We start from the raw sequence: 20,319 nt of genomic DNA, 5'->3' as shown, positions 1-20,319 counted from the left end.
AACCTATAACCCTTAACCCTAAACCCTTAAACCCCAAACCTCTATCATCTAACTCTAACCCTAACCCAAACCCAACCAACTCAACCCTAAACCCTTAAACCCCAAAAGTCTAACCCTAAACCCAAACACTAACCCCTAATCCAAACCCTAAACCCTTAAACCCCTACCCTATAACCCCTAACCCTAACCCCTAATCCAAACCCTAAACCCTTAAACCCCAAACCTCTAACATCTAACCCAAACCCTAAACCCTTAAACCCCTAACCCTAACCCTAAACCCTTAAACCCCAAACCTCTAACTCTAACCCTAACACCTAATCCAAACCCTAAACCCTTAAACCCCAAACCTCTAACTCTAACCCTAACACCTAATCCAAACCCTAAACCCTTAAACCCCTAACCTATAACCCCTAACCCTAACCCCTAATCCAAACCCTAAACCCTTAAACCCCAAACCTCTATCATCTAACTCTAACACTAACACCTAATCCAAACCCTAAACCCTTAAACCCCTAACCTATAACCCTTAACCCTAACCCCTAATCCAAACCCTAAACCCTTAAACCCCAAACCTCTATCATCTAACTCTAACCCTAACCCAAACCCAACCAACTCAACCCTAAACCCTTAAACCCCAAAAGTCTAACCCTAAACCCAAACCCTAACCCCTAATCATAACCCTAAACCCTTAAACCCCTAACCCTAACCCCTAATCCAAACCCTAAACCCTTAAACCCCAAACCTCTAACATCTAACCATAACCCTAAACCAAACCCAACCAACTTAACCCTAAACCCTAAACCTAAACCATAAACACTAAACCCTAAACCCTATCCCTCAAACCCCAAACCTCTAACCCTAAACCCTAACCCAACCAACTCAACCATATCCCTTAAACCCCAAACATCTAGCCCTAACCCTAACCCCTAATCGAAACCATAAACCCTTAAACCCCTAACCTCTAACCTTAACCCTAACACAAACCCAACCAACTCAACCCTAAACCCTTAAACCCGACACCTCTAACCCTAACCCAAACCCAAATCGAAACACCTACACCCTATCCCTTAAACCCCTAATGCATAAAACCAAACCCTAACCCATTGCCATAATCCCTAACACCTAACCCTAAACCCTTACCATAATCCATAAACCCTATCCCTCAACCCTAACACCTAACCATAAACCCTTACCCTAATCCCTGAAACCTAACCCTACACCTTTACCATAATCCATGAAACCTAACCCTAAACCCTTGCCCTAATCCATAAACTTAAACCCTAGCAGCTAACCATAATACATAAAGCCTAACCCTAACCCCACAACCTAACCATAATGCATAAACCCTAACCCTAACCCCTTGCCATAATCCCTAAACCTTAACCTTTACCATAATCCATAAACCCTAACCCTAAAACATATCCATCAACCCTAAACCCTAAACTTAGTTTATTATTATACTTTGATGCGCCACATAAACTCTATACATTAGTAAGGCATAATAAATCAGATGCGATAGATTAATTGTCAAAATCAAATGTCTTACAAACAACAACAAAATTACACAGATACATCAAAATCAATCATTATGGTGTCCGTGATGTCGTGAGGATGTGCCACATGGTCGATCCCATCTTCGCGCTTGACGATCAGGATTTCTTCTTCCGCCGCGTTGTCTCCCCGCTTCTGCTTGCTCAGCCTCTGCAGAAAACTCCTGACGCAAATCAACACCTAATAAGTCGCCCATATCAGGTATTGCTCCGGGTACATTCCATTGCGGAGCAAATGGGGCGTTAGGTGTTGCCATGGAGGCATCGTGCTGTTGTGAAGGAGTCATAGTGGGCCATGAAAAATGAGCTTGTGTTTCCGCAACACCACCGAACGAATGTGAGGTCTCAGAAGTATCAGTATCATGACCTACAAAAGGATACTGATACATCTGTGAAGGATATTCGGAAAATGTTGCTGGCGTGTAATACATTCCATGACCACGCTCCATCATTTGTTGGGAATATTGTTCGGCTTCAACAGGCTCCCTTCGTCTGCCTATGCCCCGAGTTTCAACACTTGACTGAAGAATGTGAAACTCTGGGGCTGGGAATTCACGCTCTGATGCTGGACCATGTGACACTGGCTCAGTGATTCTCTCTTGCTCTTCAGATATAATCGCTAACTTATCCACGTAAGGCACGAGATCATCAACCGTCCACGTGTTCCTCCCTTGTGGTGACACCATATATTGTAAAGTCTCCACAACTTCACCCTGCAATTAGTAGCGTCAACAAATTATTGCTCATGCTTAAGAAATTAATTAGAAGTTAAACATTGAGAAACAGATAAATACCAATGCAGCTGTGTTTGCATTGTTTGGGTCGACAAACATCTTTGTTTTACGCCTATACCACACCATGTAGTCCGAGTTATAACCCAGTAGGCCCTCCTGCCGAGGATAAACGTCGACCCTAAACTCTGCTCGGTTGTTCCACTGACCAATGATTGGGGCCAACAGGTGGAACCAATTCTCATCTTGTTTGCCTTTGAGCGTTATGCCATGGAGATTCTACGGTTGCGAAGGACACCCGGGAATGGGTTGTTGCAATCCAAATTGTCGTAAAACTCTATCGGGTTGGTGCCACTCAACAACATGGAAACAAATCAGTGGCACCACCGCAAACCAGGCTACACTTCCAACCACACAAATTGGAGGCAACGCTCCCATCACAGTTGCTGTGTATGGCTCCCAGACAAACTGCATATAACAACACACTTGTCAATTTTCAGTCAAGTGGCTAGATATTAAAATTTCATTTAACCATTACATTACGATGTTCTTACCTCATGTCGTTTCATCAGATCCAATTTGCGACGGAAAATTCTAAGATCATCATTGCCAATATGCTGATTTCCACGTCGCAGCCACCTACAATAAAAAAGAAATCATCATTGTCAACACATTCCATCAATAAATATTTTTAATTCAAATCTAATTTTTTAAACGACAAACCTGTGTCCGAGTGGTTTATTTTCTATGACGGGAGGCGTCCTCTTTGGAGCTAAAGTTGTACATCGTTCCCATGCCCACATTTGGATTAAGATGCACATACCTCCGATTGATTTAACTTTGTAATCGGTGGCGCTGCACATCTCTCTATATAAATACACAAGCACGGCAGGTCCCCACGCATACGTGCTGCACTGTTCAAAGTCACGTAAAAATTGTAGGTACCTTAAGGAAACTCTGCTACTACTTTTGTTAACAAAGAGGACACCTCCTATGAATCGAAGGATCCACGCACGGGTAAACCTTTGTAATTGTTCAACGTTACCCTCATCAATATTTATGTGAGAAAAATGGTGAGCCAGCCAACTTAATTTGACGACACTGCCTTCAAGTTCGCCTTCCTGTGGTCGGACTCCTAATAATTCTTCACATAAGTCGGCCCAATCAAGATTTGTTGAACCAATTAGTGGTGTCCCATCAATACGAAGACCTAATAAGACTGACACATCTTGGAGAGTAATGGTAGCCTCTCCGCATCTCAGGTGAAACGTGTGGGTTTCAGGTCTCCATCTTTCAATGAACGCACTAATTAAGGCTGCATTTATCTTTAGGTATCCCATCTTAATTATCCAATAAAACCCACATTGCCGAAGCAGAGGAACAATTTCCTCTGGTATTTGTTCTTCACCTTGATACGTCGGCACTGCTCGTCTGATGTGTAGTTTTCTGTCTGCTTCTCCATTCCAAACATGTTCTGAAACATGCTTGGGTTGCATCCACAAAACGTCACCCTCAATTGGACCAGACCTCGTTTGTATACTTGATGCGCATGATGACGAAGATGCCATTGATCCTACACAATAAAATATAATACAATTAAATTAATAATAAAAATTACACATAGTCTCCAAATTTCAAATAAATAACAAATATTATAATTATCAATTCTAACTAAAACAAACTTAAGATAAAAAAACTAATAACTTAAGATATAAAAAAATTAATAACACATATTAAATTTATAATTTCTAACTAAAAATAACTTAAGATAAAAAAAAACTAATAACACATATTAAATTATCAAATTAAATTAAATTTATCATTTCTAACTAAAACTAACTTAACATAAAAAAACTAATAACACATATTAATACAACTATAATTATCAAATTAAATTAAATTTATAATTTCTAAGTAAAACTAACTTAAGATAAAAAAGCTAATAACACATATTAATAAAATTATAATTATCAATTCTAACTAAAAATAACTTAAGATAAAAAAAAAACTAATAACACATATTAAATTGTCAAATTAAATTAAATTTATAATTTCTAACTAAAAATAACTTAAGATAAAAAAAAACTAATAACACATATTAAATTATCAAATTAAATTAAATTTATCATTTCTAACTAAAACTAACTTAACATAAAAAACTAATAACACATATTAATAAAACTATAATTATCAAATTAAATTAAATTTATAATTTCTAAGTAAAACTAACTTAAGATAAAAAAGCTAATAACACATATTAATAAAATTATAATTATCAATTCTAACTAAAAATAACTTAAGATAAAAAAAAACTAATAACACATATTAAATTGTCAAATTAAATTAAATTTATAATTTCTAACTAAAAATAACTTAAGATAAAAAAAACTAATAACACATATTAAATTATCAAATTAAATTAAATTTATCATTTCTAACTAAAACTAACTTAACATAAAAAAACTAATAACACATGTTAATAAAACTATAATTATCAAATTAAATTAAATTTATAATTTCTAAGTAAAACTAACTTAAGATAAAAAAGCTAATAACACATATTAATAAAATTATAATTATCAATTCTAACTAAAAATAACTTAAGATAAAAAAAAACTAATAACACATATTAAATTATCAAATTAAATTAAATTTATAATTTCTAACTAAAACTAACTTAAGATAAAAAAAACTAATAACACATATTAATAAAATTATAATTATCAATTCTATCTAAAACTAACTTAAGATAAAAAAAAACTAATAACACATATTAAATTATCATTTCTAACTAAAACTAACTTAACATAAAAAAACTAATAACACATATTAATAAAACTATAATTATGAAATTAAATTAAGTTTATAATTTCTAACTAAAACTAACTTAAGATGAAAAACCTAATAACACATATTAATAAAATTATAACTATCAATTCTAACTAAAACTAACTTAAGATAAAAAAAAACTAATAACACATATTAATAAAATTATAACTATCAATTCTAACTAAAACTAACTTAAGATAAAAAAAAAACTAATAACACATATTAATAAAATTATAACTATCAATTCTAACTAAAACTAACTTAAGATGAAAAACCTAATAACACATATTAATAAAATTATAACTATCAATTCTAACTAAAACTAACTTATAAAAATACTACTAATACGTATTAATAAAACTATAATTATCATCACAATACAAATAAAATAAAAAATTAATTAAACAAACTTACAAAAGAAGAGGTTTGCTCAAATACAAACAGCACAGCAACACTCCTTCGTTCTTCCTCAAACACAGCACCGATCTTCTCTTTTCTTTTCTTTTTCTCGTGTGAAATGGTCTACGAAGAGGGGGATTTAAGCAGCTCAGGCAACGCGAATCGCTGCTGGTGCTGGCGCCTTTGGCCAAGCAAAACGCCATTGAAGATGGCGCTTCCTGCAGCGTTGCAGACTGCAACCTTGGAAACAGCCTCTGCTGCTGCTGCTACTGCCTGCACCCTACGAAATCTGCACCCTCAACTCGCCAGTTTGACTGGCGAGTCCAACCCCTGCAACACGCCATCGTGAATGGCGACACCATGGCCAGCTGTCGCGTTCTCAGGGAAAGCGCCATTCTCTCCTGCGATTTGCATGGGCTCTACGTAAAAAAGAGCACCATGCAGGGATTACTTTAGAAACAAACCCATTTCGGGAAAATGTTTCTAAAAGTAACCCCATGCAGGAATTTTGCCCACTCTCCTCCGCTTCCAACCAGCCCTTCCACAACCACCTTAGCCCTTCTAAATAACGGTTTTAGACGCTTAACCATTGATTCTTCCCCGCTGGCGAAGATAGCTAGGGTTCCGTTCTTTGCGCCACAATTGTCCTTGTATATGGAGGCGTTGATGGAGTGGCAACCTTTGATGCGGCGGCACCTAAGATTTTGGGTGAGGGAGGGCTTCGAGGTTTTCACGTCGATGAGGACACCACCGAGGCGAACGACAAAGAGGGTGCCGGAGAAGGGGTGGAGGAGGACGAAGAGGAAGATGACGTCAGAGTGGGCGGCGATGACATGGGTGTTGAGAAGTGGGCTCCGAGGAGTGGTTGGGCCTTGGAAAAGGTGCGATTGAAGAGGGAATTACTTTGTGCACCCAACTTTTATCTTATACATCCAACATTTTTTCATTTTTTCCAAAATTACCCTGGAAAACTTACAGATTCGTAATCCATAAACTTACGAATTCGTAATCTGCAAGATTACGAATTGGCAATTCGTATGCTCATACGGATTAAAATTACATTTGCAGTAAATATACATTAGAAAGTAATGCACCAAAATTATTTTTCATAAAATTTATTATGTAAATTTACATGTGCATTAAATATAATTAGAAATTTTAATGTTATATATAGCGACATTAATTATTTTAGGACATAATTGGCCTATTAGCTCAGTTTGTTAGAGTATCTTGTTAATAACCTAAAAGTCACAGGTTTGAATCCTGCATGGAAAGCATTTTTTAAAAAAATTATAAAAAAAAAATTGTAATTCGTACGTACATACGGAATCTCCCTTCGTCTCATCTTCTTCCTTCGTTTTCTTGATTCCTTTTCCTTGGTTTGTGCCCGCCACCGTTGTTGGCTGCTTCCATTGTCGGCTTTGAGGACGTCTCCATCGCCATCATGTCATTTGTGCCATCAAGGTAAGCTTTCGTATTCTTCGTTGATGGCGTTAATGGTTGCTTTGTGTTTATTGGATTCCGTATAATACATATGGATTACATAATTCATATGAGTTATATGGATTAAGTAATCCGTATGACTTATACGAATTAAGTAATTCGTATAACTCATATGGATTATATAATTCATATGATTTATACGGATTACTTAATCCGTATAAGTCATACAGATTGTGAAATCCATATGAGTTATACGGATTACCTAATCTATATTTTTTTTAATTATTAATAAATTAATTATATTTTTTTTAATAGTAAAAGTTTTTTTTTTATAAAAAGTATTATTTTGATTTTTGTTTTTAAATAGTTTTTTTGTATGAAATATAAATATATAATTTTCTTTTTTTTTAAATATTTATTGTTTATTTTTTAAATAAAAAATAGTTTATTTGAATTATGTCTTTAAATATTTATTTTTTAATTATAAATATATTAATTTTCCTTTTGTAATTAAATACGTATTGTTTGTTTTTTAAATAAGAATAGTTTATTTTGGATTATGTTTTGAAATAGTTGTTTTTTTAATTGTAAATATATTAATTTTATTTTTGTTTTTAAATACGTATTGTTTGTTTTTTAAATAAAAATAGTTTATTTTGAATTATGTTTTTAAATATTTATTTTTTAAACTGTAAATATATTAATTTTGTTTTTGGTTTTAAATACGTATTGTTTGTTTTTTAAAATAGTTAATATATTTTAATAAAAAAAATACATAATTTTCATTTTTGTTTTGAAAAAGCTATTGTTTTATTTTTAATTATAAATATATTTATGATTATTATATATTTGCTTTTTATGTAAGTAATTAATTATAGTGTTTTTTAAGTTGATTTTCAATAAAAAAAGTTAATTCACTATATAAAATTGATTACAAATAAATTTTGAAAATATATATGTATATATATGTATGTATATAATAATTTTTTCATTTATTAATGATTGTATTGTAACTGATAGAAGTATTGTTTGAATTTTGACATAAATTTGTATGTATGTCCAAATTTACAGATTATGGTTAGAACTAGAGGTTTAGGTCGTGTTTTAGATAGAGTTATAGGAAAAGCCTTGGGGAGAGAAGATAATCATGATTTTGATAAAGTTTCCCAGCGGCGAAGGCCCACAGCATCTGCACATAGGCAATGTGAAGCTATCGCTATTGCTGAGGATGCTCCTCACGTGGCTGACGCAGCTGAAGAGGTCTTCCAACAACTTGAAGAAGTAGTTGTTGATGCCCAAGGTTTTCCAGGCAGGCTACACAACACATTAGTTCTGACTGTCTATGCTGATCATGTTGCAATCATTGTTTGAAATGGAGAGGTATTTATAGTTTTAAATAAATTATATTTCAATAATTATTTGTTAATATTGTTAAAATTGTTTAAATTTTTTTAGGAACGTCCTGAATTGAAGTTATCCTCCCATGGAAGGAAGGTTCAGAAATTCGGGAGGCCTACTGCTGAAATTGAAGGGTTAGTAGCTGCCACAGGATTAAGTCCTTTAATTGCATGTTCATTGGACACTAGCGATCGAGGACTTATATCGGCTTTTGTGGAGAGGTGACATAAGGAAACTAGCAGTAGGAGAGGTCACCATCACTCTCGATGAAGTGGCCTCTTTGCTTCATTTGCCCATCATAGGCACATTCCCCAGCTTCGAGACTCTTCATGTCGACAAAGCAGTGTTGATGTTAGTGGAGTTACTTGAAGTCAGTGGAGATGAAGCCAGAGCTAAGATAGTACAGTGTCATGGGGCATATATACGAATATCATGGCTACGAGAGATTTATCATAGCAAATGTGAGGCCGGACACTGAACTATAGCAGCTCAAGTTTATTTGCTGCATTTGCTAGGTTGCATTCTTTTTGCTAACAAGAGTGCAACACACGTGCATGTAGTGTTCTTGGACGCCTTTTAAGACCTAATTCAGAATGGAAGCTACGCATGGGGAGTTGCAACCCTAGTGCATATGTATGATAATTTGAATGATGCTTGTAAAAGTGGCAGCAGACAACTTGCTAGATATATCACACTATTATAGGTAATTGTCATTGAATGTTATTTAATTTTTTAAATATTTTTTTTGTTCAGATGAAATTTGTGCAGTGTTGGATTTATAAGCAGTTTCCATCTATTGTTGTGGCTTTTACGGATGAAGACTACGATGAAAGGTCACCACGTGCCTATCGTTGGACCTCTACGAAGGCATTACCAACGTCGACATATTGCAAGCATCTAGATCGATTGATAACTACTGATGTATGTTGGATGCCTTACGGTGACAACCATGCAGTTAGAGACTTCGATATGATTTCGTGTTTTTCCATACATATTCGATGGGGTCCCGTTGTTGTTATACACCGACCAGAGAGGGTTGTACGGTAGTTTGGGTATGTTCAGAAGATTCCTCCATATTCTCCGGGTTCAAGATTATGCTTGGAAGATATTGACGACAGATGGATGCATTTCTCTTACTACCTTGCACCAATGGGAAATATTTATGTTGTGCCTGGACAATGTGCACCAGACTACATGGACTGGTTCTACATGATTTCTCATCCATTCTTGAGGCTGACACAACCCGAGGATCCACCCAGACATCCACCTGTCGTGCAAGATGAGACATATGTCTAACCAGATATGCCTCAGTACCCAATGACAATAGTAGCTATAGAGGAAGCACCCGCGCATGCACCTTCTGATGTGGAGCAACCTAGACATGCAGTGGTAACATATATATTAATCTTGCTCTTAATTTCATTTAATTTAAACATGCAATATGGTAATACCTTATTTGTTGTTGTGAATGTCATAGGAGGCTTGTCAAGCAATAGCTGAAAGATTGGAGCGGTTGCTCAATCCAAGGATAATGACTGAAGGCACAAAAACATACGATGTCATGCAAGACTGCCTAAAGATCGCTAGAGGTGTCACTGTGGATTGCAATGCATATGTGTGGTCGTGACGAAAGCAGCGCAAAGATCATGCATGAAGACATTTAAAATTTTTTAGGAAAATTTATAGACTATGTTTATTAGTTTATTTTATTTGACAGCATTTCTCTTTTACAATTTTTATTTGAATTTTTTTATATTACTATTGACAAACGTAAATTATTTAACAACCTCTTATATCAACACACATAAATTAAAACACAAACCTTATTTTCCACATGTTAAAAAAAATTAATAACATTTGTGTTAACCCTAAAGCGTAACACTAAACCTTATTTTCCACACATGAATTTCCAATGAAACGACTATATATTATTGTAGTACATTACAATGTCATAGGTACCTAAATGTTCACTCTTCACTTAAATCAACATAGTCTCAATTCAACATCATCAAATTTCTGTACTATTGCATTCTACTAATATATGGAGTTGGTCACTACTTTGCCTGAGGATGACAATTTCTAGACCATAACAAAGCTAGAGGCGGTAAGGGACAATGGTCTCTTAAATAAACTTGTTACACATGCACAAAAAATTTCAAGTTATGATAAGACAATTAATTTCATAAATTTAAAAATAGGATTACGATGAATCTACATGCTTGCAGAGATAACGATACAATGATAACATTATACCTTTGTTGGATCAAGTGACCTCGGAATAATTAAGAAGGGGGCGGGGGTTGAATTAATTATGAACGTGTCTTGACTAATTAAAAAACTATCCTTCTTAATTTACTAGATTCAAATAGGCTTTTACTACTAAGTTAAGAAAGTAAAGAACAGAAATAAAAACTTAACCAAAAGTAAAAGCGGTAATTAAAAGTACACAGCGGAAATTAAAGAGTGTAGGGAAGAAGACAAACACAAGATTCATACTGGTTCGGCCACAAACCGTGCCTACATCCAGTCCCCAAGCAACCTGCGGTTCTTGAGATTTCTTTCAACCTTGTAAAATCCTTTACAAGCCAAAGATTCACAAGAGATGTACCCTCCCTTGTTCTCTTTGAAAAAAACCAAGTGGATGTACCCTCTACTTGAACTGATCCACAAGAGATGTACCCTCTCTTGTTCTCAGTATAACAATCCCCAAGTAGATGTACCCTCTACTTGTACCACAAAGGATGTACCTTCCAATGTGTTGGGACAAAGAATTCTCAGGCGGTTAGTCCTTTGAATCTTTGTGAGGGGAAACAAAAGATATCTCATGCGGTTAGTCCTTTGAAATCTTTTGCTTAAGGGGAAAGGAAGAATCAAAAGAATTCTCAGGCGGTTAGTCCTTTGAATCTTTTGTAAGGGAGAAGAGAGACACAAAAGAATTCAGGCGGTTAGTCCTTCGTTCTTTTGGCAAAGGGAGAAGAGAATGAAAAAGATGAATAACACAAGTTTTTGAACAAAAAACTTTTCTTGGAAGAGAAAGTGTTGATAAAAAACTCTTAGAAAGATGAAGAGAAATGAATCAGAAAATTCTGTAGAAAGATATTGAAAGATTGATTGAAAGATGCTTGAGAGATGATGTTGAAAAAGATTGAAAGATAGATGATTCAAAGATGATTGATGATGATAATTGATTGTTCTTGAAACTCATGCCATGGTCACATATTTATAATCTCTTGATGACTCAAGTCAAAGCTTGTGACTCTTGGCAATTTCTTTAAAACTAGTCACTTAAAAAGTTGTGACTTTTGAAAAAATCTTCAGAAACAAGTCACTTGATGAATTGTGACTTTTGGAAATGTATTTTTCAAAATCAGTCACTGGTAATTGATTACCATTAAGGTGTAATCGATTACACATCAACAGATATGACTTTTCATTTTGAATTTTGAAAATTAAAACATTTAGAAGCTCTGGTAATCGATTACAAGTATTTTGTAATCGATTACACAAGTTTAAAATACTTTAAAACTGTTTAAACATAAGTTATAACTCTTGAAATTTGAAATCTTAGCGTTTTAAAACACTGGTAATCGATTACTACCTTCTGGTAATCGATTACCAGAGAGTAAAACTCTTTGGTAATGATTTTGTGAAAACTTCTTGTGCTACTCAATATTTTGAAAAACTTTTTTAGTACTTATCTTGATTGAGTCTTCTCTTGATTCTTGAATCTTGAGACTTGAATCTTGATCTTGATTATTCTTGAATCTTAATTCTTGAAACTTGATTCTTGAATCTTTGGATTTTGCTTGACTCTTGATTCTTTGGCATCATCGAAATAACCTTGGAAGACATTGCTTCCATAAGCTTGATGCAATGACATATCCCATGCTGGTTATATCTATCCACTTATCTATAGTAACCTACGTGAACCAGTTATACAAATTACATTTATTTAAATTAAATTTTAAATAAAAAAACAAAACATAAATTACATACCATGGATAATCCATCAACAAGTAGGGACCTCTTTAATTTCTCAAATCTGTCTATGCCACCAAGGAGGTTGATATACTCATCATACTATTTGGCAAATTCTTTAAGCAAATGGCTGTGCACCAATGACCATGAATCTTTACCTATACCTGAAATTCTGATACCAGGGGACAGATGTCGTACAGGATGTCACGACATCACGCTTCAGAACATGCAGTTTATGTGTGTCCGTATGAACAGATTAAACAAGTAAATAACACAAGAGAATTGTTTACCCAGTTCGGTGCAACCTCACCTACATCTGGGGGCTACCAAGCCAGGGAGGAAATCCACTCTCAATAGTGTTAGTTCAAGGTCTAACAACCCCTGTTTACAACCTTCTCACCTAACCACTACCCGTGCGATCTCTACCTAAGACCCAATCTTAGATATGAGAACCTCTGCTCACTCCCTCTCACTCACACTCTCGTGTTTACAATTAATTCAAAGACACATCAGAGATCAACTCTGTACAAAAGAGATCAACTCTACACACTAGAGATCAACTCTAGACACAAGAGATCAACTCTACACACATAGGTCCAACACTTGATGCTAGGGTACCATCAAGGTGGCTCACAAAAGACTCAAGTCCCAAAAACTCACAAACTAACTCTTCAATCCCGGACTTGGTACAGAACTCGTGCAGCCTCCATGATTATATAGCCGTGTACGATTCTGGGCTGCAAGTTCTTGATGCTGGAGGAGATCTATCTTCTTCTGAAAAATCTGCAGTTAAAGAACTAAAAGATAACTTTTGATCTTTTAGTTTGAATCTTTAATCTTTAATCTTTAATCCCTGAACGAACTCTTCTACTTTGAAATTCGAACTTTAATGATCTTTTAATTCGTTCCTAAAGATAGATCTTCTAATCTCTTGCTAACTGCACAATAATCTGTTAAAGATATAACAGATTTATATGTCCAGTATTTTCGGGCCGGATGTCAGGACATCGTGTCCGACATCGTGGATCCTGCAGCTTCACTTCTGCACTTGACTTTTATCTTGCATTGTACAGCAACTCCAGTATTCTCGGGCAGGATGTCAGGACATTGTATCCGACATCGTGGATCCTGCGGCTTCACTTCTGCACTTGACTTTTATCTTGCATTGTACAGCAACTCCAGTATTCTCGGGCAGGATGTCAGGACATTGTATCCGACATCGTGGATCCTGCAACTTCAATTCTTCATTTGCCATTTTATCTTGCCTTGTACATTGTGCAGCCCGTTCTTATTCCTTGACATAACGTTGGACATCATGTGCAGCAACTCCAGCTTTCCTTCATTGTCTAAGTGCTTATGTTTTAACAAAATCTTAGCCAACCTTTTTAAACTCAGTAGTGCTAAGCACTAACAATCTCCCCCTTTGGCAAATTTTGTCTAAAACATACTTAGACACTTCCTGAGCAGGTACGAGCAGTTATGCATGTGGGATCAGCAACTTCCATTTTCAGAGTAATCAAGCACAGCGGAAATTCTTCAAGTTGCTAATCTACAAGTCTTCTCCAGGATGTCAAGACATCTCGCGTGACATCAGCTTTCTGCTTCTGCTCCCCCTGTCTTCATGCTTACTGCTTCATCTTCTATCAGCTACTAGTCTTTTCCAGGATGTCGAGACATCTCATGTGACATCCGCTATCTGCTCCCCCTGTCTTCATGCTCCTACTGCAGCATCTTCTAGTAGCTTACATCAATCATCAGTCATCATCAGCAGCAGCAGTCTCCCCCTCAACGTCATACAGCTCCCCCTCAAAATCATGAATCATGCATACATCGTTTCCTACTGCCATACATCATACATAGTATCCTACTACTCAGAATCATGCATAATAGCAAGCATAATACTATTACTCCCCCTTTTTAGACACAAATTTGGCAAAAGTAGGATGCATGAAATTAATGTGCAAATAGTACAGACCAATAACAATGAATTGTTCAAAGGAACATGCCCCTATATCTAATAAAAGTAAAAACAAAATTAAAGGTCTGATGATCATGGGGTGGCTTCAGAATCATCATCGGATTCTGTCTCTTCTGCTGCATCTTCCTCTTCCTCAGCAGCTTCTTCTTCTTCTTCAGCTGCTTCTCCTTCTTCCTCAGCTGCTTCTTCATCATCAATGCCACTCTCTGAGAGCCTTTTGATCAGCCGTTCTAGCTCCATCTTCTTCTCTGTGGTGGCTTTGATGGTTGCTTCCAGCACCTTGCATGTGTCCTTGAGTTCAGCAATCAGAGCATCCTTGGACACAGCACCTGAAGCAGCAGCTTTCCCTGATGTCGAGACAGATGTCGAGACAATGTCTGGGACATGTGTCCCTTCAAACAGTTTGTAATGCAGGGATAGAGGAGATTCTCTCTTCATCACAGAGTCAGTGTAGTTTAACATATTGGGATGCTGACTCAACATAATGCCACACAATACAGTAGGGAAGGCAATGGGTAATTTGATAGCAAAAGATTCTGAATGCTTAACAGTTTGATCAAAGATATAGTTTCCAAAATTAAATTTGGATTTGGTTCCAACAGCATACAGAAATTTACCCAAACCTGTGGCAACAGTGGAAGTATGATTGGTGGGAACCCAGTTTGCAGCTCCAATCCTGTGCAGAATGGCATACTTCACACTTAGCTTTCCTGCTGAAAGCTTCCCTTTCTTTGGCCAATGCTGGACTCGTTTGGCAGTGATTTCCTTGGCAATTTGATGCTCAGAAACATCAATATCTATCACTCCATCAGTAGGTCTGCCCAGATATTTGTTAATCACAGCAGGGGAGAATTTAACACACTTTCCTCTGACAAACACCTTTTGATACTCATCACTTTTTCTGTTAGATATGTCAGAGGGAATGTTGACAATGAATTCCCTGACTAAGCCTTCATAGCAATCTCCCAACTTGCTGACAGTCTTCAGCAGTCCAGCAGCCTTGATGAGGTCCATGATCTCCTTGCAATCCAAGGCATCTCTTCCCAGTTCTCTCTCAACCGCAAGTCTGCGTTGATACACATATTTCCACTTTTCAACATTGCCAATGGAGTGGAAAGAGATGTTGTCCAATGGTGCATCAGGGACATTTCCAGGCACCTTTTTCCCTGAAGTCTTGGCCTTCTTAGATGTCGAGACATCTAGTTCGACATCCTTATCAGAATCGGATGACGAAATTTCTTTCCTCTTCTTGGAGGGGATAGCAACCTTGCTTCTTCTGGATGTGGCAGGAGTGATTGGAGTACTCTTCTTCTGGGCCATTGTTTTGATTCGTCCAGACCTCTTAATGGGGGTCTTCCCTTTTCTGCTTTGTAACCTTTCTGCAATGCCAGGTGCCAACCTGTTGGCAATGGGTTCTTCATCAGATTCGACTTCTTCTAAGTCAATGAGATCACCTGGAGCAGGTTCTGGTGCCCGTGGTGCAGGAGTCTCCTCTGCGGCTTGATCATCTTCCTCAGTTGATCCCTCTTCACTGGGTGAAGGGAGTGCTTCAGCATTTGGAGCGGAAGATGTTGGAACATCTTTCTTGACATCAGGCACAGAAACATTTGGGTTGGACGATGTTGGGACATCTTCATCAGCTTCAGGAACAGAGGCGTCTTTCACGATGCTACTCACAATGCTGCGTATTTTCTTGTCCATCTCCGTGTCTACTTCCCTAGGACTCGTTGCAGGGCTAGGGTTTTCAGCAATCTTCACTCCCTGTGGTCTTCTGGGAACCAGTTTCTCAGGGACAGAGGCTTGACCAGGAATAATTTGGATGGGTTGGATGTTGAATTCAGGTTGTTCCTGGTGTGGAGATGACGGGACAGATGGTGAACCAGAAGCTGCAGTTTCTTTTGGTGAGGTAGCCATGGAAAAACAGAGCGTTTGGAATGATTTCGTAAATCTCAGAGAATTATTGGAAAATGCTGGTGAAAACACGAATGCCAAGCAGATATAAATTTGAATGAAGAATGTAGAGGGGCGTGTGAGGCAACGGTCGAATTTGCTTTGTGGTGAACGTGCTATTAATGTTAAGTGATTCGTTTGGGCACGTTCAGATTGCTGTAGTTGCTATAATTCTTCTAGCAAACAAATGCCCAGCTTGCCCCTCAGTTTTTCAAACTGATTTGCATCCAAAGCCTTTGTGAAAATATCTGCTATTTGTTCCTCAGTGTCAACATGCTTCAGTGTGATCACTTTATCATCAACAAGATCTCTGATATAGTGATGTCTAATGTCAATGTGCTTGGTTCTGCTGTGTTGAACAGGATTTTTAGAAATATTAATAGCACTCATGTTGTCACAGTACAATGTCATGACATCTTGTTCGACATTGTACTCCTTCAGCATCTGCTTCATCCAAACTAGCTGTGAACAGCTGCTTCCTGCTGCAATATACTCGGCTTCTGCTGTAGATAGGGACACACAGTTCTGCTTCTTGCTGAACCATGAAATAAGGTTGTTTCCCAAATAGAAGCATCCACCAGAAGTGCTTTTTCTGTCATCTGCACTTCCAGCCCAATCAGCATCACAATACCCAACCAGCATTGGATTTGAACAATGACAGTACATAATCCCATAGTCACTAGTGCCATTTACATATTTCAGAATTCTCTTTACTTGAGTCAAGTGACTTATCTTAGGATTGGCTTGATATCTTGCACAAACACCTACTGCATAGGTGATGTCGGGTCTGCTAGCTGTTAAATATAGTAAGCTCCCTATCATGCTTCTGTACAGACTTTGATCAACACTGGTCCCTGCTTCATCTTTTGACAGCTTCAAGTGAGTAGGTGCAGGTGTTCTTTTATGGCTGGCATTCTCCATCCCAAACTTCTTGACAGTGTTCTTTGCATACTTGCTTTGTGAGAGGAATATGGAGTCTTCCATCTGCTTCACTTGGAGTCCCAGAAAATAAGTCAGCTCTCCAACAAGACTCATCTCAAATTCAGATTGCATCTGTTGAACAAAATGTCGAAGCATCTCATTCGACATCCCTCCAAACACAATGTCATCAACATATATCTGTGCAATCATCAAGTTTTCAGCATCTTGCTTGACAAAGAGAGTCTTGTCAATTCCTCCTTGCTGAGTAAGGAACTCTGTTAGCCTTTCATACCAAGCTCTTGGAGCTTGCTTCAATCCATAGAGAGCCTTCTTGAGCTTGTATACATGATCTGGATGAGTTGGATCTGCAAATCCCTTTGGCTGCTCCACATAGACTTCTTCATGCATAGCATTGATCCAGAACTCATCAGTCAGTGCCTCTTTCACATTCTTGGACTCAATTCTGGAGGCAAAGCATGAGTTTGAGACGATCTCAACCTCCCTTGATCTTGTAGTGACCCCTCTGTTTGGATCTCCTATAATCAGCTCCTTGGGGTGCATCTTCTGGATTCTAGTGGAGGATCTCTTGTCAGGTTGGTTGATGTTTGATTCATCTGTAGCAGAATCAGAGTTTTCTGCATTTTCTCCACTTTTAGCTGCATCTGCTACATTGTCTCCCGATGTTCTGACATCTTCTTCGACATCCTTCTTTCTTGCTGGAGACAGATCATCAACAACCACATTGATGGATTCCATCACTGTTCTGGTTCTGGAATTGAATACTCTATATGCTCTGCTGTTTGTAGAGTATCCCAGGAATATTCCTGCATCACTCTTGGGATCCATCTTTCTCCTTTGCTCTCTATCTGCCAAGATGTAACATGGACTTCCAAAGATGTGGAAGTGCTTGACGGATGGCTTCCTCCCTTTCCAGATTTCATACAGGGTGGTTGGAGTCCCTCTTCTCAGTGTGACTCTGTTGTGGATGTAGCATGCTGTGTTCATGGCTTCAGCCCAGAGATTATAGGGAAGTTCTTTGGCATGAAGCATGACCCGAGCAGCCTCTTGCAAGGTCCTGTTTTTCCTCTCAACTATCCCATTCTGTTGTGGTGTAATGGCTGCAGAGAACTCATGAGTGATGCCTTCAGATGTGCAGAATTCAGTGAACCTGCTGTTTTCAAATTCTCTGCCATGGTCACTCCTGATTCTCTTGATGACACAGTCTTTCTCTCTTTGAAGTCTTAGACTCAACTCTTTGAATACTTCAAAGGTTTCTAATTTCTCTCTGATAAAGTTTACCCAGGTAAATCTGGAGAAATCATCCACAACAACATAGGCATACCTCTTTCCTCCAAGGCTTTCAACTTGCATAGGCCCCATCAAATCCATGTGAAGTAGTTCCAGCACCCTGGAAGTGGTCTGATGTTGAAGCTTCTGGTGGGACATCTTGACTTGCTTTCCAATCTGACATTCACCACAGATTCTGCCTTCTTCTATTTTCAGATTGGGAATGCCTCTAACAGCACTTTTGTCAAGGATTTTCTTCATGCCTCTTAAGTGCAGATGTCCAAACCTTTGATGCCATATTCTGACTTCATCTTCTTTGGAGGATAGACATGTGGAGGAGTAGCTGGTTTCTTGGGGTGTCCATAGGTAACAATTGTCCTTTGATCTGCTGCCCTTCATTAGAACTTCACTCTTCTCATTTGTCACCAAGCATTCTGACTTTGTGAAGTTTACATTGAATCCTTCATCACACAGCTGACTGATGCTAATCAAGTTTGCAGTCAGTCCCTTCACCAGCAGTACTTTGTTCAGACTAGGAAGTCCATCATGAACTAGCTTTCCCATTCCAATGATCTTTCCTTTAGAGCCATCTCCAAATGTCACATAACTAGTGGAGCAGGGCTCAATGTTCAGCAGGAATTCTTTGACTCCTGTCATGTGTCTGGAACAGCCGCTATCTAGGTACCAATCTTCCTTAGCTGATGCTCTAAGTGAAGTATGAACAACAAGACTGACAGCCTTGTGTTTTGGAACCCACATCATCTTCTTTCTGCTGTTGCTGCTTTGAGTTCCATGATGTGGATGTAGATGATAGCAAAAGGGCTTTATGTGACCATACTTGCCACAGTAGTGACACCTCCACTTCTTTCTTTTGCTCTTTTTCTGCTGCATTCCATGATGTCGAGACCGATGTTGTGACATCGTGGCTCCAGTCCTGTTTTTGGCAGGAACAAATTCTGTCATGGTTGTTCTGCCAGCAGACTTAGGATTAAATCCAAGTCCTCTCTGGTTTCCAGCATTCTTTCCAAGCAGCAGCACCTCATCAAGTGTATCTGAGCCTTTGTTCAGCATCTTTATTGATTTTGTCATGTTTTCCAGCTTAGAGTTCAGAAAACCGACTTCACCTTTAAGCTCAGAGATCTCCTCTTTATGTGCCTCCTTCTCAGCTTCCAGATCTGCAATGACCTTCTTCAGTTGTGCTTCTTGCTGAAGGATCTTCTCACTTTTGATGCATAGTTTTCTATAGGATGTAGCAAGCTCATCAAAAGTGATTTCACTGTCTGTATCACTTGAATCTTCAGCAGTTTCAAATATCCCAGTGAGTGCATTCACATCTCTGTCAGAATCACTTTCTTGTTCACTCTCTGTATCAGATTGACATACAGAGAGTCCTTTCCTGTGCTTCTTGAGATGAGTGGGACATTCAGCTATGATGTGTCCATAGCCTTCACACCCATGGCATTGAATTCCTTTGCTGTGACTGGGCTTTACATCTGATTTTTTCTGGTATTTACTGCCTTTCCTGATGTCGAAAGGGATGTTCTGGACATGTGGTTTCTGCCTCTTGTCCATTCTGTTTAGCACTTTGTTGAACTGCTTTCCAAGGAGCACAACTGCATTTGTCAGACCTTCATCAGTATTTAGGTCATACTCATCTTCTTCTCCTTCATCATTGGACACGAAAGCCAAATTCTTGCTCTTCTTTTCAGCCCTATCCGAGAGTCCTAGCTCAAAGGTTTGAAGAGAACCAATGAGTTCATCTACTCTCATGTTGCAAATGTCTTGGGCCTCCTCTATTGCAGTGACTTTCATGTCAAATCTCTTAGGCAAGGATCTGAGGATCTTTCTCACCAGC

At 37.8% G+C, this 20,319-nt stretch overlaps 1 protein-coding gene across 1 annotated transcript; it reads right to left on the bottom strand.

The window, feature by feature from the left end:
- Window positions 1-994: 994 nt before the first annotated feature.
- Window positions 995-2,825, bottom strand: LOC102662649 (uncharacterized). Its single transcript, XM_026127425.2, has 2 exons — window positions 2,345-2,825; window positions 995-2,263 (listed from the first exon to the last, which is right to left on the bottom strand). Exons 1-2 carry the CDS (start codon window positions 2,408-2,410, stop codon window positions 1,580-1,582), a joined length of 750 nt encoding a protein of 249 aa, XP_025983210.2. The 5' UTR covers window positions 2,411-2,825; the 3' UTR covers window positions 995-1,579.
- Between the last annotated feature and the right edge of the window lie 17,494 nt (window positions 2,826-20,319).

The sequence above is a fragment of the Glycine max genome, chromosome 20 (assembly GCF_000004515.6).
Source record: "Glycine max cultivar Williams 82 chromosome 20, Glycine_max_v4.0, whole genome shotgun sequence".
Taxonomy (NCBI): domain Eukaryota; kingdom Viridiplantae; phylum Streptophyta; class Magnoliopsida; order Fabales; family Fabaceae; genus Glycine; species Glycine max.
Note: the sequence above shows the minus strand (reverse complement) of the source record. Positions and strands in the feature narration are given on the sequence as shown.

What these genes read in the sequence shown, in the direction of transcription:
- LOC102662649 (XM_026127425.2), bottom strand. Translation starts at nt 2,410, where the DNA reads ATGGTGTGGTATAGGCGTAAAACAAAGATGTTTGTCGACCCAAACAAT. An exon ending in ATGCAAACACAGCTGCATTG is followed by an intron (nt 2,264 to 2,344) that starts GTATTTATCTGT and finishes TACTAATTGCAG; the next exon opens with GGTGAAGTTGTGGAGACTTT.